General features: G+C 32.9%; 1 protein-coding gene and 2 long non-coding RNA genes across 3 annotated transcripts in view; 2 read left to right on the top strand and 1 right to left on the bottom strand.

The window, feature by feature from the left end:
* Positions 1 to 1,503: 1,503 nt before the first annotated feature.
* LOC129805300 (uncharacterized) lies at positions 1,504 to 2,865 on the top strand. Its single transcript, XR_008752082.1, has 3 exons — positions 1,504 to 1,671; positions 2,433 to 2,686; positions 2,797 to 2,865. It is a non-coding gene; the product is annotated as an uncharacterized LOC129805300 (long non-coding RNA).
* A 5,721-nt stretch (positions 2,866 to 8,586) lies between these two features.
* Positions 8,587 to 18,256, top strand: part of LOC129805295 (uncharacterized) — a 29,940-nt gene continuing 20,270 nt past the window's right edge. The window contains exon 1 of the long non-coding RNA XR_008752075.1: positions 8,587 to 9,058. This is a non-coding gene — a long non-coding RNA (uncharacterized LOC129805295). The remainder of the gene's footprint in view (positions 9,059 to 18,256) is intronic.
* On the bottom strand, positions 9,708 to 16,313 carry LOC129805285 (uncharacterized). Its single transcript, XM_055853104.1, has 5 exons — positions 15,817 to 16,313; positions 14,393 to 14,586; positions 13,921 to 14,049; positions 11,334 to 11,606; positions 9,708 to 11,265 (listed from the first exon to the last, which is right to left on the bottom strand). Exons 2-5 carry the CDS (start codon positions 14,582 to 14,584, stop codon positions 11,029 to 11,031), a joined length of 831 nt encoding a protein of 276 aa, XP_055709079.1. The 5' UTR covers positions 14,585 to 14,586; positions 15,817 to 16,313; the 3' UTR covers positions 9,708 to 11,028.

An 18,256-nucleotide genomic window follows, 5' to 3' on the forward strand; every position in this document is an offset into this window, starting at 1 on the left:
CACTAATTTTTTTTTAATAAGGGCTATCGTCGCTATTGTGATATTGAAGTTCAGTATGTATATAATTTTTGATTAAGCTTATTTTCATAAAGGTGGAGAACCTAAAATTAAATATGCAAACCGAAAATTTGGAAAATTTCAAAATTCCAAATTTTATTATGGTTATGTATCATTATGAGCTTGCAAATAATTCTATTGTTTGAACTGTCTCGAAATCCCTGTGTGAATATTTAATCACTTGATTTTTGACCCCCTAGTATTCTCACTTTCTACCCTTCGTCAGTCAGTCATGTCAGTCCTGCTCGTCCTACTGTTTGTCTGTATCATATGTTTGTCCGTTAGTAAGTCCGGTTGTCTATCATCAAACCTAGAGGACAAACGATTAGTGATATGAAATTTTCGGAAGCCTCCTTAAAGGTTGCCTTGGTAATAACGGATTTTTAAGATCAAAATTTGAAATGGATATTTCAAGCGTATATTTTTCAACCAAAAAAATCATGTTAGATCTGGTTGGAAACGTTTTGGATTTTTTTTATACATCGTTTGTAATACATTGGTTTGGCACTGATAACTAATTATTATCCAAAATTAAATTTTATTACTTGTAAGCTATTTTGAAAGATCTTTTGATTAATTTATAGGATTTATTACCTTAGTTTAAATTGCTAGTGAACTTGTAAACTTATAAACAAATTGCCTCAGACAAAACTTTGTGAAGTTCACGAACTCGTGAATATTGTGCTTCCCCCACGACTTAGTCTACTAAAAGAATTTATAATTAAAAGTATGTAGATAGTTGATGTGAAGCTACTTTCGGAGTATAGAATCTAATTTACGATCAGTTACGAACGACGCTCTTTTATACCATTTTATACGAACACATAGAACCATTAGTGCTTCTAGAAAGAAAATGATAAGAGATATCAATGCGCGATTTTTGATATGTGCATTGACTGGTTGCCAAAGAATGATACCATTTTTAAATAATCTTAAATTCTCTTTTGTCTGTTGAAATGACAGCCTAAAATTTAGTTAGATGGAATAATTCGGAATCATGTATATTATAGAATTTTGAGATTTTCTAACTGTTTCAGATGGTCAAAGAGATAAAGGAAACCACAAAGGAGCACAAAACTTTACATCGTTTTTTGCCTTAAAATCTTTAAATCTTAAAGCTCCAAATTTGACATTATATCATATTATCCCATATTATCATATACGTATTTTATCTTGTCGCATTCCACTATTTCTTTGATAGAGATATATATGCAGTGTACAAAAATTAATGTTAAATATCTTATATTTCCGTTATAATCGTGAAAATTTTATAATTACTGCTTCAAAATACAATTTTATTACTGAATCATAGCTCCCATAATCTATAACAACTTTAACACTAGGTCATATATTTAAATAGGATTATACTTATCTCTATGTATAATTTTAATGTTTACAAACATGTATGCTTTTTAACTGAGGTTCTTCACATTTGGAGTGAATAGAGTGTGAATATACCGACATGGACATCGATTAACTCCTGTCGTTCTCTTCAGGTGCCGCTATATTGTCCAGGAGACCCCATAAATTTCCAAGGTGTCTATTTTCTCCATACCCACTGAGCCACACTTTAGCATATGGAAAAGTACATAAGAAGTGTTGACGGTGATCGCGGTAAGTATTCTCGACTATATCACAAAAAGTTTTCAAAGAATATTATTTATAGATAGGGACGGTTTCGTATGATAATATATCATATTATTGAGCAATTTTCTCTGTTCATAATCAATAATAACACGTCTGAGGTCTGAATTTGGGAGGAGACTCTGTGTACATTTGAATCTAATCTGAAATCTTACTCATGATTGTAAGATCATTTATCTTATTTGCCGTCTGAAAAAGCTTATAAAACACAATATTATACCAGTTGACCCAATGAATTTTCTCTTCTTTTGCGTTTAATCTTTGTCTCAAATTTTATTTGTGAATTTAATGCAAATTCTTTTATATAACTCTATGTTGGAATTTTTATGAATGATTTTTTTTTAATAAATACTTTCTCTGCATTTGATAGTGATTAATACCATATGACTTTGGATTGAAAATTTGTCACATTACTCTCTTTTTCTAATCATTAACAAAAACATAAAACTAATCATATTGATTGATTTGAGATTACATGGTAAATTAATTATAGTACATAAACACTCGGATGAATAATTGCTGTTTTGCTAGCGCAAATTTGCTCTTGTGAATAGTCTTTATTACTCTTGTAAGAACATTTACCAATTTAAAATCAATTGAGCAATTCTCTTTTCACGTGAGGTGAAATTATTGCGATATAGTCGAGGCATCTCACGCTGATAAATTTTCATTGTGTTAAGTTGCATTCTTCCACTACTGAAAATATGATATAAATTTTTCAATCTTTCCAGGTCCACTATAATATATGTACATGAACATTTTCCTCTACGACGATGTCTGTGTGATCACTTCGTGACGAGTCAAAAATTTCGTCATTCTGACTAAGATAATGGGTTAGAGATCATCTAAAGAAAAATATTCACAAATAAACCGGAGCTTGGAATACTCATAGATGCTGCTGTTCACTTGAGGAAGCTATAAGAATATAAGAAAGATCACAATAATATTGGAAAGGCACTGAATGAGTTTGTCTCTTCTTTTTAAGGTATATTTTGCAACAATCCAGCTTTACGTAAAATTTATTGCCACTGAAGAGAACGATATGGTTAAATGATACTTGATAGGTAACATTAATCAAAATTTGGTATATTTCAGATCACGTGCACCAAAGGTTTTTATCAATTACTTCAATATATCGTAAAATTTTCAATCAAAACAATCAATTTAATCAATGACTTGAAGCGTTTTGTTATCAAATAAATTATGTATTTACTGGGAAGCAGTTAATTACCGGTCAAAAGACTTTCTCGGAAATTTGAGTTCTTTAGAGAAATGTTAAACAGTGAGACTATAATTGAGACATTTTATCTTATCTGTCTCTTATTTTTTTTTCTTTGAACCACAATCTTACTATGTTATTTTCCATACAGTACGACCACAAGTTATTGTTAAATCAATTTAAAATTGTACCTTATCTTAAAAGTTTCAATTATAACTTTTTACCAATTTTATAATGGTTACGCTAATTTTTTCTACTGAGTAAAATTTACAGGATCAAAAATTCCTTTAGAATTTTGAACATTGGAAATTTCCTTCTTGCACCTACCGGGCCCCTGATATTTGGTTGTAGACATATTTTGTGTGGGTATTTTGTGTTTGTGGACCTCATATAAGTCGATATTCCTTCGCAAAATCATCTTTAGTTTTCTCTCTTATGCTTTTGCCATTTGTTGATGATTTTCGAATACATTTTATAGGTTATACGAATGTAATATAAGTTTTAATATTTTTTTTTAAAAATGAAATTTGAAATTGTGAGCATTTCCTGTTCATATCTACTTTTGGCGATCCGCTAGGAGTTGCATGCAACGTTGTCGGAATGTTTGAAGTTTCAAAATACATTCGCCTTACAATCTTAATTCTGCCGAATTACCATTACATTGCAGTACTCGTAAGTTCGTTTGGTATTCCTTAAATACCACTACAAAAACTGTGAAAATCTACATTGTATCAGTTTATTTTACCAATGACAAGAAGGGATCTCGGACAGGAGTCTTTTCCCAAAACGTATCCTTTTCAAGATCCTGATTTTGCATTAACCACACTCACCAATGCATATATCGTAACTGACGCTCCTTCATATAATGACTTATACAGTTTTCTGGGCAATATTTCCTCACTCATTTTCTAAACATCGTTGTTATGATTTCTAAACTTGAAAAAGCAGCTCTTAGACTCTCAACTCTTCGCGGTGACGTTCTTTGCGCGTTAGCTTTAGTTTAATTAATTAACCCTTTAAGGACGATTGAAACACCGGTGTCACATAAAGAAAATAATTTTTCCTGACTACTTAAAGTTATTAGGTGAGATTCTTAACAATCTCACCTACTATAATCCTAACAAAATTTCATGTCGTCCGATCGACCTCAAACTTGGCCAAAATGTGTTTCAGCACTTCCTGATCACGAATATATATGTGGCTAATTTACGTTCCCGGCCGGCCGGCTGGCCGGCCGGCCGGCCGCTCTTTGGAGCTTAATAGCTCCTAAACTAAAAAAGATATCGACTTGCGGTTTTCGGCAAAGGTTATATATCGGGTGAAAATTGCAACTTGGTGCATAGACCCCCCACCCCCCACCCCTCCTTCCGCCATTTTGAAGACCCCCCTTTTTTTGTTTTCTCAATAGCTCCGCCCCTATGGCATTCAGCGGACTCAAATTTTAGTATGTTATAGCTGGGCCTTAGAGCTTTCCATCAATACCAAACTTAAGGTCCCCCGACCCCCCTGACCCGAGCTATAAGGGACCAAAAAATTTTTCTTAAAATGGCCATAACTCCGGTTTTAATTGTCAGAATTTAAAAAGTGAGGGCTTTTTAGAAAGCTCTCGTGAAATGCCACTTCCCCTTCATACATCGCAAGTTCATAAAACCACCGCTAGGGGCGCTATTATTAAAAAGAAAATTTTTAAATCTTATAAGTTAAATAACTCAAAAATTCCATTGTGCATCGGGCTGAAATTTTAGTATGTTGTAGCCCTTGATTATACCTATCAAACAAAAAAAACCTTAAGTCGATCCATAATCCCTGACCCGAGCTATAAGGGGTCAAAGTTCGAACATTGACCGGCCCCTATCTCCGGTTCCAACTAACATAGCGACCTAAATTTTACCTTTTTGGTTTCGTCTCGATGAGCACTTTCAGATGGAAGTTCAAAAAGTCACCACAGGTGGTGCTGTGTTAGCGTCAAAATTCATAGAAATTCAAAGTCACTTTTCTCAAAAACGGCATTGTGCAAGTTAATGAAATTTTAATTTTTGTTGTAGTCCAGTCTTGTTTTTTAATTTTTGTTGTAGTCCAGTCTAGGACGTTTCCAAAATGGTGCAAATGTGCGCTGTGGTTAAAACAGAACCGGAGATATGAGGGGTCAAAGTTCACAAAATTCAAAAAATCATATCTCCGGTTCTATGTGACCGATTTTGATGAATGGGGGCTTAAACGAAAGATCTCACCAAATGCTACAACTTTCTAGAATATTTGAACTTCGTGGGACCAACACCAGGGGCGCCACAGTCGAAAAACCAATTTCAATATCACATAACCTCAATTATCTCGACTGTCGCTGAACCGATTTTGATGATTACTTCAACATAATTGTAGAGCACATTTGTCTCTACATTTCGTCCATACATAATTTTCCGATCAGACTACGCTATCACTCCGATTTTGCCGTTTAAGTGTGAAAAAATTGATTTTTCCCACAATAACGCTTTGAAATCACTCAGATGCCAATTTGACTGCCTCTACTCCACCAAGACACTTAAAATAGGGTTTTAAATGGAAAGTCCCACAAAAGACAAAAATTCTTTAATATAGTTGAAGTTCAACAAATGACTACTTGGGGAACTCTGGATGAAAAAACGAGTTAAGAAACAAAAAACCTCGCTTATCTTGACTTCTGAGTAATCGATGAGATCATGTTCTATGGGAAAATTATAGAGAACATTCTGGTCTATATTTCACCCATATAACACTTTTCTGCCAGTTCATCCAAATCCTTGATATTTTGGTTTAAATACAAAATTTGTATAATTTCACGAATTTGATTCAAGATAACTGAATGGCGTCTCCCAACTTCAGCTCCAAATCGAATTTGCATGCACTCCGAGTTAGCTCACGTTAAGAATCTCACCTACATAAGCCGGTTAGGATTATCTGTCCCTTTTTTCCTTATGTTTGTATACGTAATTGCAAAGCAGAAGGTTGAAGGAATCTAGGATATTAGATGAGATTCTTAACAATCTCACCTACTATAATCCTAACAAAATTTCATGTCGTCCGATCGACCTCAAACTTGGCCAAAATGTGTTTCAGCACTTCCTGATCACGAATATATATGTGGCTAATTTACGTTCCCGGCCGGCCGGCTGGCCGGCCGGCCGGCCGCTCTTTGGAGCTTAATAGCTCCTAAACTAAAAAAGATATCGACTTGCGGTTTTCGGCAAAGGTTATATATCGGGTGAAAATTGCAACTTGGTGCATAGAGCCCCCACCCCCCACCCCTCCTTCCGCCATTTTGAAGACCCCCCTTTTTTTGTTTTCTCAATAGCTCCGCCCCTATGGCATTCAGCGGACTCAAATTTTAGTATGTTATAGCTGGGCCTTAGAGCTTTCCATCAATACCAAACTTAAGGTCCCCCGACCCCCCTGACCCGAGCTATAAGGGACCAAAAAATTTTTCTTAAAATGGCCATAACTCCGGTTCTAATTGTCAGAATTTAAAAAGTGAGGGCTTTTTGGAAAGCTCTCGTGAAATGCCACTTCCCCTTCATACATTGCAAGTTCATAAAACCACCGCTAGGGGCGCTTTTTTTAAAAGAAAATTTTTACATCTTAAAAGTTAAATAACTCAAAAATTCCATTGTGCATCGGGCTGAAAATTTAGTATGTTGTAGCCGTTGATTATACCTATCAAACAAAAAAAAACTTAAGTCGATCCATAACCCCTGACCCGAGCTATAAGGGGTCAAAGTTCGAACATTGACCGGCCTCTATCTCCGGTTCTAATTAACATAGCGACATATATTTTACCTTTTTGGTTTCGTCTCAATGAGCACTTTCAGATGGAAGTTCAAAAAATCACCACAGGTGGCGCTGTGATAGCGTCAAAATTCATCGAAATTCAAAGTCACTTTTCTCAAAAACGGCATTGTGCAAGTTAATGAAATTTTAGTATGTTGTAGTCCAGTCTAGGACGTTTCCAAAATGGTGCGTATGTGCGCTGTGGATTCAATAGAACCGGAGATATGAGGGATCAAAGTTCACGAAATTCAAAAAATCATATCTCCGGTTTTATTTGATCGATTTTGATGAGCAAGGGCTTAAACGAAAGATCTCACCAAATGCTACAACTTTCTAGAATATTTGAACTTCGTGGGACCAACACCAGGGGCGCCACAGTCGAAAAACCAATTTCAATATCACATAAACTCACTTATCTCGACTGTCGCTGAACCGATTTTGATGATTACTTCAACATAATTGTAGAGCACATTTGTCTCTACATTTCGTCCATACATCATTTTCCGCTCAGACTACGCTATCACTCCGATTTTTCCGTTTAAGTGTGAAAAAATTGATTTTTCCCACAATAACGCTTTGAAATCACTCAGATGCCAATTTGACTGCCTCTACTCCACCAAGACACTTAAAATAGGGGTTTAAATGGAAAGTCCCGCAAAATACAACAATTCTTTGATTTAGTTGAAGTTCAACAAATGACTACTTGGGGAACTCTGGATGAAAAAACGAGTTAAGAAACAAAAAACCTCGCTTATCTTGGCTTCTGAGTAATCGATGAGATCATGTTCTATGGAAAAATTATAGAGAACATTCTGGTCTACATTTCACCCATATAACACTTTTCTGTAGGTTCATCCAAATCCTTGACATTTTGGTTCAAATACAAAACTTGTATAATTTCACGAATTTGATTCAAGATAACTGAATGGCGTCTCCCTACTTCAGCATCAAATCGAATTTGCATGCACTCCGAGTTAGCTCACGTTAAGAATCTCACCTATATAAGCCGGTTAGGATTATCTGTCCCTTTTATTAATTTAGAATAGGAGGGAAGTGATTTTAGTCATGAACACTATTTCATTGAATTTATTGGAGTTTATTTTATTTTTTCAGTTTAAATGATTTATTTTGTGGAATATGTGGCTTATATACTTTGATGGCAATTTCGCTGAGTGTATCAGGTCAGTCTTACCAGAAATTATAGGGAAAATAATTTCTAAGATTTATTTGAAAAGATTTTGAAGAACATTGACCAAAATTAACACCGTAAGTGTAGCCAAAACTATTAAGTTCCATCTCTCCTCAACCCCCAAATACACGTATTCTTATGGCGAAATAAACATTTTTGGCCATTTTTCACACATCCAAAAAATTCAATTTCAATTTTCTCGTACAATTTTAAAGGTAGAAAGCTGTAACTTGGGGGTTTTCATTAGAATATTGAAGGGCATAAATAGACCAAATGAGGTGGAGATCGTGCATAGGGTGTAGGCAGGAGGCGGAGTGGTCCATCTCTCCCACTGTTCCAACTCTCCTCGAATGACTATACCTCAACTCTGAAATCCGTTTTACCCGTTTTACCGTTTAGGCTTACAGTCTGCTAATGGTTGAGAATGTCAATCTTTTTATTCCAAAAATGATATAAGACTCTATTTCTGGTTAAGTCGCCTTATAGTCAATAAATTAAGGGCTTTCTTATATAAATAGACAGTTTTTTCGAGGTTTCGCTGTATAATGCAAATTCCCCATTTATCATGAGACTCTTATCATCATATTCGTGGAACTCTAATCAATAAAGACTGAACTGGACTTCTCGGTACTGTTTGCATGAGTACCAAATGTCGAATTCGCTGATAATGATGTTTCAGAGAAAACCCCAAGGTAGTTTGCCCGATGAAGTGCGACAAGTTGCAAGACAGTATCCAAACCACGGTCTTTACATTGTGGTCTCCGGTCCCACGGGTTCAGATGGAAATATTTTGTGATTTAATCAATAATTACAATAATATTTATTGATTATGTTTCAGTTTTGTGAAAGAATCTTTCTAGACAAGGATCTCATGTTCATAAACCAGTGTTTTAGTTTTGTAATTATTCAATTGGAATAAGTGTAGTCAAAATAGAAGAAAATGAGAAATTATCATCATAATATAAATGATGATGTTACAAAGTTCCTGAGCTTTTACCGCAGCATCTACAGTTGTAGTATTTGTAGGTGAAAAAGTGCAATAACACGTTATGTTCTACTTCAATGGAGCATAATATGAAAATAAGTGTAGAGTGCAAAAGAGGGAAAGAGAAGGAGTATATAAAGCTTCAATTGAAAAGTGACTGAAGGTAGGCAAAACAGTTGGTACAAAGTGAGCAAAAAAGTTTGTGTACTAAAAGCTCCTTTTCAACTGTTGCGAATATAGGGAACTGAGCTCTGTAAAAGCTACAAATTTGATTTCTTGAGAGATTCTATTGCCATCTGTGTGTAGAAAGGTCAATATATAATCATGAAATGACTTGGAAATAATTGTAGAAACTCATTTAAACATCGATGAAACATTTACATAGTGACGACATAAAAAACAGGGTTGTACAATTTTATCATTTAAGTGTATTTTTTGCTGAATTTTAAATCATATACATAAATTAACAGTTTTGATGTAAAATTGTGTAATATAAAATGATATTGGGGGATATAATGTTGTCAAAACAATAAATTACAAGTGTACGAAAAGAATAAATTAATATAAATATGTACAATTTACTGAATGGTGAACTATACTTATTTAGTGAAATTATAAACTAAAGGATACTGCATTGAAAATTATTAAAATAAATAAATAAATTATTTACATTGTTTTATGGACTTATTCAGCGAAACTATTTAAGTAAATAATACTTGTAGAATACATTAAGTCTGAATATCTCTTTAAATTTATCATTTTAGAAAAACAATCTATACATAATAGATTTGGTATTTTATGTCATTATTCATTTTTTCCTTACAATTTTTATGTATGTATAATGTAATTGTCTACAAAAGTCTAATGTCAAAAATTCCTCTGTATATATATTTATATATATATATAAATATAAATTGGCAAGAGGAACATAATTATATATATTTTTTGGCACATAATATAAATTTTTATCTAATTTATATCACAGAGCATTAAGAAAAATCTTAGTGGCAAATTTCAAGTGAAATATTTTTGCATTTTAATATTGATTTTTACTTATAATCATTAGTTTTTGCCTCTGATTTTATTCACAAACACAATTTGCAATTGATCATTACGCAGTAATGAAGCCAATACCCTTTAAGCACACTTTCCAGAATAACCAAAATTATTTTTTTTTGTTATTATTTACATTTTGATAGATTTTACCCTTAGAAATTGGAATGAACTTGACATGATCAATTTCATTACATTCAACATTGCTGTTGAAGTATGAATCAATAGTTGTTGCAACAAAAATAGCATACAAAATAATTGTTATAAATCTGGAATTACCAAAGATTTTACACTGAAATTCCAAAGAAGTATCAATGGAGAGCTATTAAAGTGAAATATATGGGAAAATAGTATAAAAATTACTGTGATTCTCTGAATATCCATCATTCTTCCAATTAAAATTATTTGAATTTTGTATTATAGAAAAATCTTTTTTTTTTGTGAAAGAAAATTAACGAATTGTAAATTGTTTTTAGAAATTGACTTGTTATAATGTTCAATACTGTTTTACGAAAATACGTAAATACTCTAATACCAATGAGAAAAATTTTTAGTATATAGGAGTTTTACGATGCCGAGCAAGAGTTTAAATTCGGTTTTAGATTCGTTATGATATCTAACTGACAACTCCATAGGATTTTCCTACTAACATTATAATGGTTTTATCAAGCTGCTCATAATATATGCATCTCTGCAACAAATATATTCTTCGTTAAGTTATTTTTATCTTATGAATTTTTTACGTTAATGGTCTGCAACTTTTTTTTATCATAGACTTCCACAAAATTTCTATCGAGTTTATTTGGAATTTACGCGCATTTAAAACTTGGATATATATTATCTATAACTAGTAATAAGATTATGACAGATTTGTTTTATATAGATTTTGGGTGATTCTGAAGTGCGCTTGAGTATTGAAAGTAATTATATACTAATATGTTATATAAAATCAGGAATAAAGGAGTTGTGTCTGAAGAAACATTTTTTAAAACTTAAAGGTCTAATTTTGGATTAAAATAAAATTTCCCTCCTTATGCACAATAACTTGAAATTAATATTAACAAAAAGTTATCTACAAGATTAGGCTTTACCTATATGCAAGCTACGGATGCGAGCTCCTCGATGATGACGACGATGTTTTTTCTCTTGATTTTTCTTCATCCTCTCTTTCATCCTTAATCTCTTCGAACACTTGCGCATTTTCTTGCATTTTGTGGGGTTTATATTCTTTTTATGGCTTTCTAATACACCAATACGCTTATCAATAAATTTTTCTAATTCTGTCACAAAAGTCTTCACACTAGTTAGAGCCCGTTGCTGCAATATAAGGATGAAATTAGTAGGTCTAATGAGATTGTTTGATTATTATAAAAAAAAAAACTTACAATATCCATGTGGAGAGATTGAGTCTCTATGGTGTTTACTTTCTTTTTCATCACTGAATCACTTATATATTTTACTCTTATCCTCATGGAGTCTGTGCCGTTTAGCATATCTTCCATAAAGCACAACAACTCGCGGGTTTTCTCCCGCAATTCTTTCAGTTGATCCAATATGTCACTTTTTTCATTTTCCATTCGGTTCTCATCCTTCTGCAATTCATACAATCTGTTGAAAACGCCGATGTAAATTTGTAGATCCCTATGTATGGCTTTCATCTTTAAGTTTTTAAGGGTGGCAGGTATATGAAAAAAATGAAGAAAAAAAATCATCACATTTATTGAAAGATCAATCAAGGTTGACATCATCAATCACGTACAACTTGCAATGTATAAATCAAATTTAGAGGAAAAGATTTAAATAATATCACGTTGCGAAAGGAAGAGATCGACAAAATCTGTTGACTGCATCGACCAACGATGATAAATTCATATGATACTCATGGCATAAGAAGACGAACCTGTTGTGTTCATCTCCAATGGATTTGCCAAAGGGCTAAAAAATTCCGTAACCATATCAAGAGATTCGTGTAGCTGAGGAGCACACCACGCGCTATTTTACCAAATCACACTGACGTTGGTTATACGGTTTGACATTGACTTTGTGAATAGTAAAATAGGTGATTTTATTAAATTAAAATTGAATTTGAACAAAATGAAAAGTAATTTAACTAATAATTGATTGTTGTTGCAAATCCTAAATAAAAAAAAGTGATTTTGATCTGAAAAAATTACTTTTAAATGTTTACGTAAATCGTAATCGATGAAGTTTGGTGATGATGCAACGCAACTAATGAAAAGGATCAATAATATTATGGATATACTGTGTCTTCTACACATTAGAGAAATTTATGTCCATATTGAAGCAAATTACCTACGATTGTGTGGTAAAAACCCTTCAATATGGACATAAACTACTTTGGTGTGTAGAGGGCTCTTTACAAATTGCTTTTGAAATATCTTCAAATTTTTAAAATACGAATGTGAATTAGAACTAGAGACAACTTTTAACAAGTGAATTATAAAACTGTTGGCTTAGAGAACTGCAGCAACATATAATCTCTAAATTGATTTACAGTTTACATTATTGGAGTAACATATTTTTAACAAAATTTCATGTCTTCCAATAGGATTCGAATTCGCCAAAATATTTCCCCATAACTCTTGGATGGAAACGATTTTACACAATATATATTAAAAAAAACTTTTTCGAAAAAAACTTTGGGAAGCCGATCATTGTTTTTCTCTATATTGTGGTTTTATTTTCCAAAAAACTGAAAATTGATATCACTACTGTTCTTTATCTAAACAGAAGAGGTTTTAAGGTGAAGAAGCGGTTATACGACGGACAGACAGATGGTCATGAATATATAATTCAAGAGGATTTGGTTTCAATTACTCAAAAATTGTTGTAAGCACGGGAGATTGATTTATTATACGAATTATAGAAGTGCCAAAAAAGTATCGTCAAGAAGTTATACCTGAAAGTTACATTCTTATAATATCTCTGGATAGATTCTATGTCTCCTTAAAATAGAATAGAATGGAGTCATCAATATAATATTGCTCTATATCGTGTTTGAACAAATCGTTTTTTGTCAATAACATTTGCTCAAACTTTCCTTAAAATTATAGAACTGCATCTATCTTTCTGCATTATGTCTTTAATCTAAAATGTATAAAGTACAAGTCAAAGCGGGACATATCTATCTAATTACTTTTATTCTTCTATTCTTTATAACACGCAATTTGTATCCTAGAATTTTTGGTCTAAAGTCTAACTAAAGTATATCATTGTCACTATAATGTGTTGAAGAAAATTGCATCAAGAATCGAAATGTTGATAAACAAGAATATTTGAGGAAAAGAAATCCATTAAAAAATTCTTGCCTTGATTTTTTAATTGTAACGCATACCATATAAATCCTGATGGTAAAAATATTTAGACCTTTCTTTTCATTGCGTCGCTAGTCAAGATTTTATAAGTCGTCTTTTAGTGGCTAAATGTATTGCGAGGGTTTTACAGCATTACAGTATATAAAATAATGAAATTGTAATGCATCCTCATATTTTAACTTAAAATCGCAAATTGGACACTAAAGCATTATCAAACTTTAATTTCATTTTATTTAATCACATACGGGGACAAAATTTATTTATATTTCACATTTCATATTCCATCTCAAAGCCTTTAAAATTTTAGATATTTGAGAAGATTCTTAAACGCTATTTATTGTAAAAATTAGAGGTCTAGCACTCTGTTAATCTTGCAAGTTGGAAAATGATATAATTTCAGCTTGCCATATTTTGCTACAAATCTTCCAATCACAGAAAGTTTTATAATTTAACTTTTTTTAAGTTGAAAAAAAATTGCCTTCGTTCTCGTAAATTGAAAATTTTTCAAAAGTCGACAAAGCAATAAAAAACTGTTGAAAATTGAAATAATTCATAAATGAACCAATAAACATTGCAATTGAATCATGAAAACCAGGGGAAAATACATTGAATAAAAAAAATTGAAAAATAAACTTACCGAACGGTTGGTGAATTTTGGGAAGGGATTTTCCAGGATGCCGAACTGGCTCAAGTTGTAACCGATTTCAATTCTTTTAACAGTATTATTCAACTTATTACCGTATCCAATAATTGCTCTATGGAACGACTGTAACGATACATAAAATTTATTGTTAAAACATATATTAAACAAAATCTTAAATCATTTCTATAACTAATTTTTCTTTTCAAATATGTATTGTAAGGTTTTATTTATTTTTTAATTAAGGAGATTTAAGTTAATTTGAGTGAAAAATTTGATCAATTATTTGCCAAAAGTTTGTCATAAAGGCGTTTTTCCATACAATATTCTAAAATGGATATTATCCCTTTGTCATCCTAACATCCTAACAATATCCTTTTATCAAACTGATAGTGAACAAATATTTTCGTTCAATACATTGAAAATTATAATTTAGTTTTCAGTGAGAAGAAATAATCATTTCAATTACCTTATAAAGTTTAATTTTTTGTTCTTTTCCTTGCAATATAGATGAGACATTATAGTTATCCGGATTTCCACATGGTGTTTTCCAGAGATGTTCTTTATTATCGTTGGATGTTGAGGTGGGTTTTGCTTCTATGCACACCCAGGAAGATAGAGTGATAATTAGGAACGCAACGGTACAAACTGTCTTCAGCATGTCTGAAATTATAAGAGATAGAATAGATTAAACATGTGATTAAGAAATTTAGGAAAATTTGGGTTAGATTTAGAGGATGATCATTTGTATGGAAGAGTTTCTGTGCAATTGCAGAAAATTTCCGAACAGACGCGACGGTGGTGATTATATGAATTCAGTATGATTTTAGAATTGATATATCAAGACATTATTAAAAATTCACTATATTTTTGGAAAAAATATATAAATAATTTTTCAGTTTCTATTTGATCCAATTCGAAAAAAGTTTGGGTATGATCCTTAGGGAAATTTCACCAAGAATTTGCTCTCACTTGTGAGTTTGAACAGTCGAGAAGTATTTAGTAAGAATTTAGTGGGTATTAGTATTCGGAGAACTCAAAGAGCATAAGGTATATAAAATTCTCCGACAATGTTCTCACGAATGCACATTCATTGTTGATACAATATCAAATAGTACAAATACACGAAAGGAATATATATATAACATATAAAGCATGTTAAAGAGTAATAGCTCGTGCCGTAGTGTCGCGATCATTCAAACGATCACTCTCTCGATAGTTTATTCAATTAAATTTACCACATGGTATTTCCCCCTGGGATGACGGTGTGTGAGTGATGCGAAAAAATTGGGGAAAATCATATTGTTTTGAAGGTGGAAAACATTCACATTACGCGCTATATGATCCGCGTAAATTTTTACTATCAATCTCGCATGATCACCGGTGTCCGTCGGCGAATGTCTTGTAGCATTGGTTACTATCGAAATGTAATCCTTCGTTCCAACGAAACAAACTCACTAATTAATCCTAATATATTAATTTTTTCTGGTTAACTGTGGTTTATATTAAACCATCAATTACGTTTAAAAAAAAATTAAGATGTGAAAATTTCTTGCTTTGAGCTTTGGCCACAAGAATGGGGAGATAATAGAAGTGTTTGAAAATTTATTTAAATATAAAAAAAATATATATGTGATATATTTCAATATTTTGAAGAAATGATTTAACGATCTTTAAGTGATCTTTACACATGACATGATCGCGAAGTGTGACTGACTCTCTTATAGATGACGACACTTATGATTCACAACCGTGTAGCTGATTTTCGGCAAGATCATTCATGATTTTTTTGAGTTTGAATTTGAGGTGTCGATTTGAGGGCAGGTAAATGGGTTATGAAGTGAGATCATCTGTAACCAGTTAGGATCATCAATCAGAATTTTATACACACACCGAATTCTCATCATGATGTTGTTAAGTCTCCAAAGAGATTCCCTCAGCTGTGAGAATCCAAGAAAATGTCCCGTGATCACACTGATCAAAAGTTATTGAGATTGTATTTTCCTTATATTTTTCACAATCACATTTTTTCCTATAATTTTCTCCAGTGCACAATTTCACTGGGAATATATCCCGTCGTATGTCCCATCAGTTTTCTTGTGCAAACTTGTGAAATAGTCAGAGGAAAAGGAGAAAAAAGTCACTTATGTATCCGGCAACAATTGCTTGGCGGAAGTGTAAATTCTTAGTCACAGTTTTAACACCCTCTGAGGCACTTAAGAAAAATTATCCATTTATTTTCTCTTATACTTTTTTTTTTTTAAATCGATCCACTAAACACTCCACGCGAATAAAGTGTACCGTGTCTTGTGAACTTAAAATGCTTGAGGAGCGCGTTAAAAATTCACAGAGACGAGAGATGTGATCGTTACAAAGTGTTTCCAGCAACTAAACCAAACTATTGGCGGGCCTGAGAAGCTGTGCCTCAGAGCTCGTCAGTTGCTGAAGGTAAATGGTGTCTCGTTTCGTACAAATGTTGAATCACAGCCCGAGTCCAGTCATAGCCGACCAACATATATCTTCTCTCCCTCGAATTTGGCCTCACACTATTTGCTGCTTTCTTCGCACGCACAAGAAATACATATATAGCATAGGGAGGACCCCCCGAATATTCCCCTGCTATGTATGTATGTATGCAATGGCTCTTTTCACTATATGACTCAGTTCTCATTTCACGAGACTTACCCAGTCGCAATACTGGGAAATGTGGCGCTGGATAGTGCCAGAGTTTACTCCCAAAATCAAGAAAATTCACCCCCTTATATCCGACTAAATGGAAACCCTCCAATTTCCCAGGAAATCTCCTCATTTTCCTTAGAATATCAAATTCTTGCGAAGTCGCTGATCCGACCAGCAAGTCTCCACCCATGAAAGAAAAGAAACCGCGAATTCTGCCGAAAAACTTTACACACCACCGTAAATCGATAAAGAGATGCATTCAACAGGTTGTCAACCACGCTTCAGCCGTATTTCCCAGTGAGACTGTTTTATTTGAGCGGTATGTGACGTCATGTGGAGATTTTACATTTTCACACATCGCTCGGCGTCGATAATAAGTTCTTCGTACGAGAAACAGTGAAGCGCAAGGGATTAATTGTTTTATGAGGAAAAAATCTTTGACTACCCATTAAATGGATGAGCGAATAATTTGCATTACAATCGGCATTTACACGGCAAAAATTGACATTTATCTGTAAAGTTCTTGGAACGTAGAAAAAAAATCAACATTATATTACAATATTGTATGATTTTCTTGCAAATTCTGAGTGACGGATATCGATTATTGCCATTTAGTCTGGAAGCGAGAGGCTCATATATTATATTATCTCGTCCAATCTCAAAATGTCCAAAAATGATATCATATTGACTAAGAAATTTTCAATTCTTTATCTAATCGCCACAATTGCCGTGGAATTTTAACAAGAAATCAAAGTTTGTGGCACCTACCGGTGTGATACTACAAAAAATAATCCACAATGAGTTGCATTATTGTGCTGTTTTAAAAAGGTTGCAGCAGATTGGGCAGTAGGGGAAACCGGGGCAGCATTAGCCACGCATAGTATTAGATAATGGTATCTTATAGTTTACCTGCGAAGGAATATTTAGGAAACCACTCTCTATTCTAAATATATACTTCCCTTCCTATTCATTGAAATATTTATCAACCTCATACAAACACTTTCTGTACAAATTATAAGCAATTAAAATTCTCATTTGGTGGCTAATTTTACCTCGGTCTCCCCTATTTTTATAAAATTAAACAAAATTCGAATTTGAGTTTATTATAAAACGGAAATAGCAAATTTAAATGCTTAGTAAAATAGTTTTTGGAATACAAGAAATTAAGAAGTTGCGAACTATCGTGATAACTTAGACATATGGCCTCTCTACACTACAGAAATTTATGTACATTTTTAACAGTCTTTCCTACACAAGTATAGGCTTCCTTCAATACGGATAAAAATTTCTCTGGTTCGTACAGGCCAATAATTTATATTAGTAATTTTTAATAAATATTCCATTTCTGATAAAAATAAAATACTTATAGGAGGAAGTGGGGCACCTTTCAATGTGGGGTTGCTTTGAAATTGGTATTTTTCTCCTATATTTAACTGGAACTGTGCCATATCAAAATGTAATTTAGCTTTTCAATCTTTTTGTGCAGCTAAAATATATCACGATAGTGCTCAATTTTATTTAAAAACAGGTGGAAATACCAATGTCAAACTTGCCCCACATTCAAAAGTTCCCCACTTCCCCCTACTGACCAAAATTACACATTTTGAATTTTTATGACCCAGTGTGATTTTAATTACCGAGCACAGACCTATAA

Source organism: Phlebotomus papatasi, chromosome 3 (assembly GCF_024763615.1).
Source record: "Phlebotomus papatasi isolate M1 chromosome 3, Ppap_2.1, whole genome shotgun sequence".
NCBI classification, from domain to species: domain Eukaryota; kingdom Metazoa; phylum Arthropoda; class Insecta; order Diptera; family Psychodidae; genus Phlebotomus; species Phlebotomus papatasi.

Bases quoted from the DNA above. Each gene is read 5' to 3' on its own strand.
- LOC129805285 (XM_055853104.1), bottom strand. From the start codon at position 14,584: ATGCTGAAGACAGTTTGTACCGTTGCGTTCCTAATTATCACTCTATCT. The intron at 14,050-14,392 runs GTAATTGAAATG...GTATCGTTACAG, and splicing joins AAAAAATTAAACTTTATAAG to TCGTTCCATAGAGCAATTAT. The intron at 11,266-11,333 runs GTAAGTTTTTTT...CTTATATTGCAG, and splicing joins AATCTCTCCACATGGATATT to CAACGGGCTCTAACTAGTGT.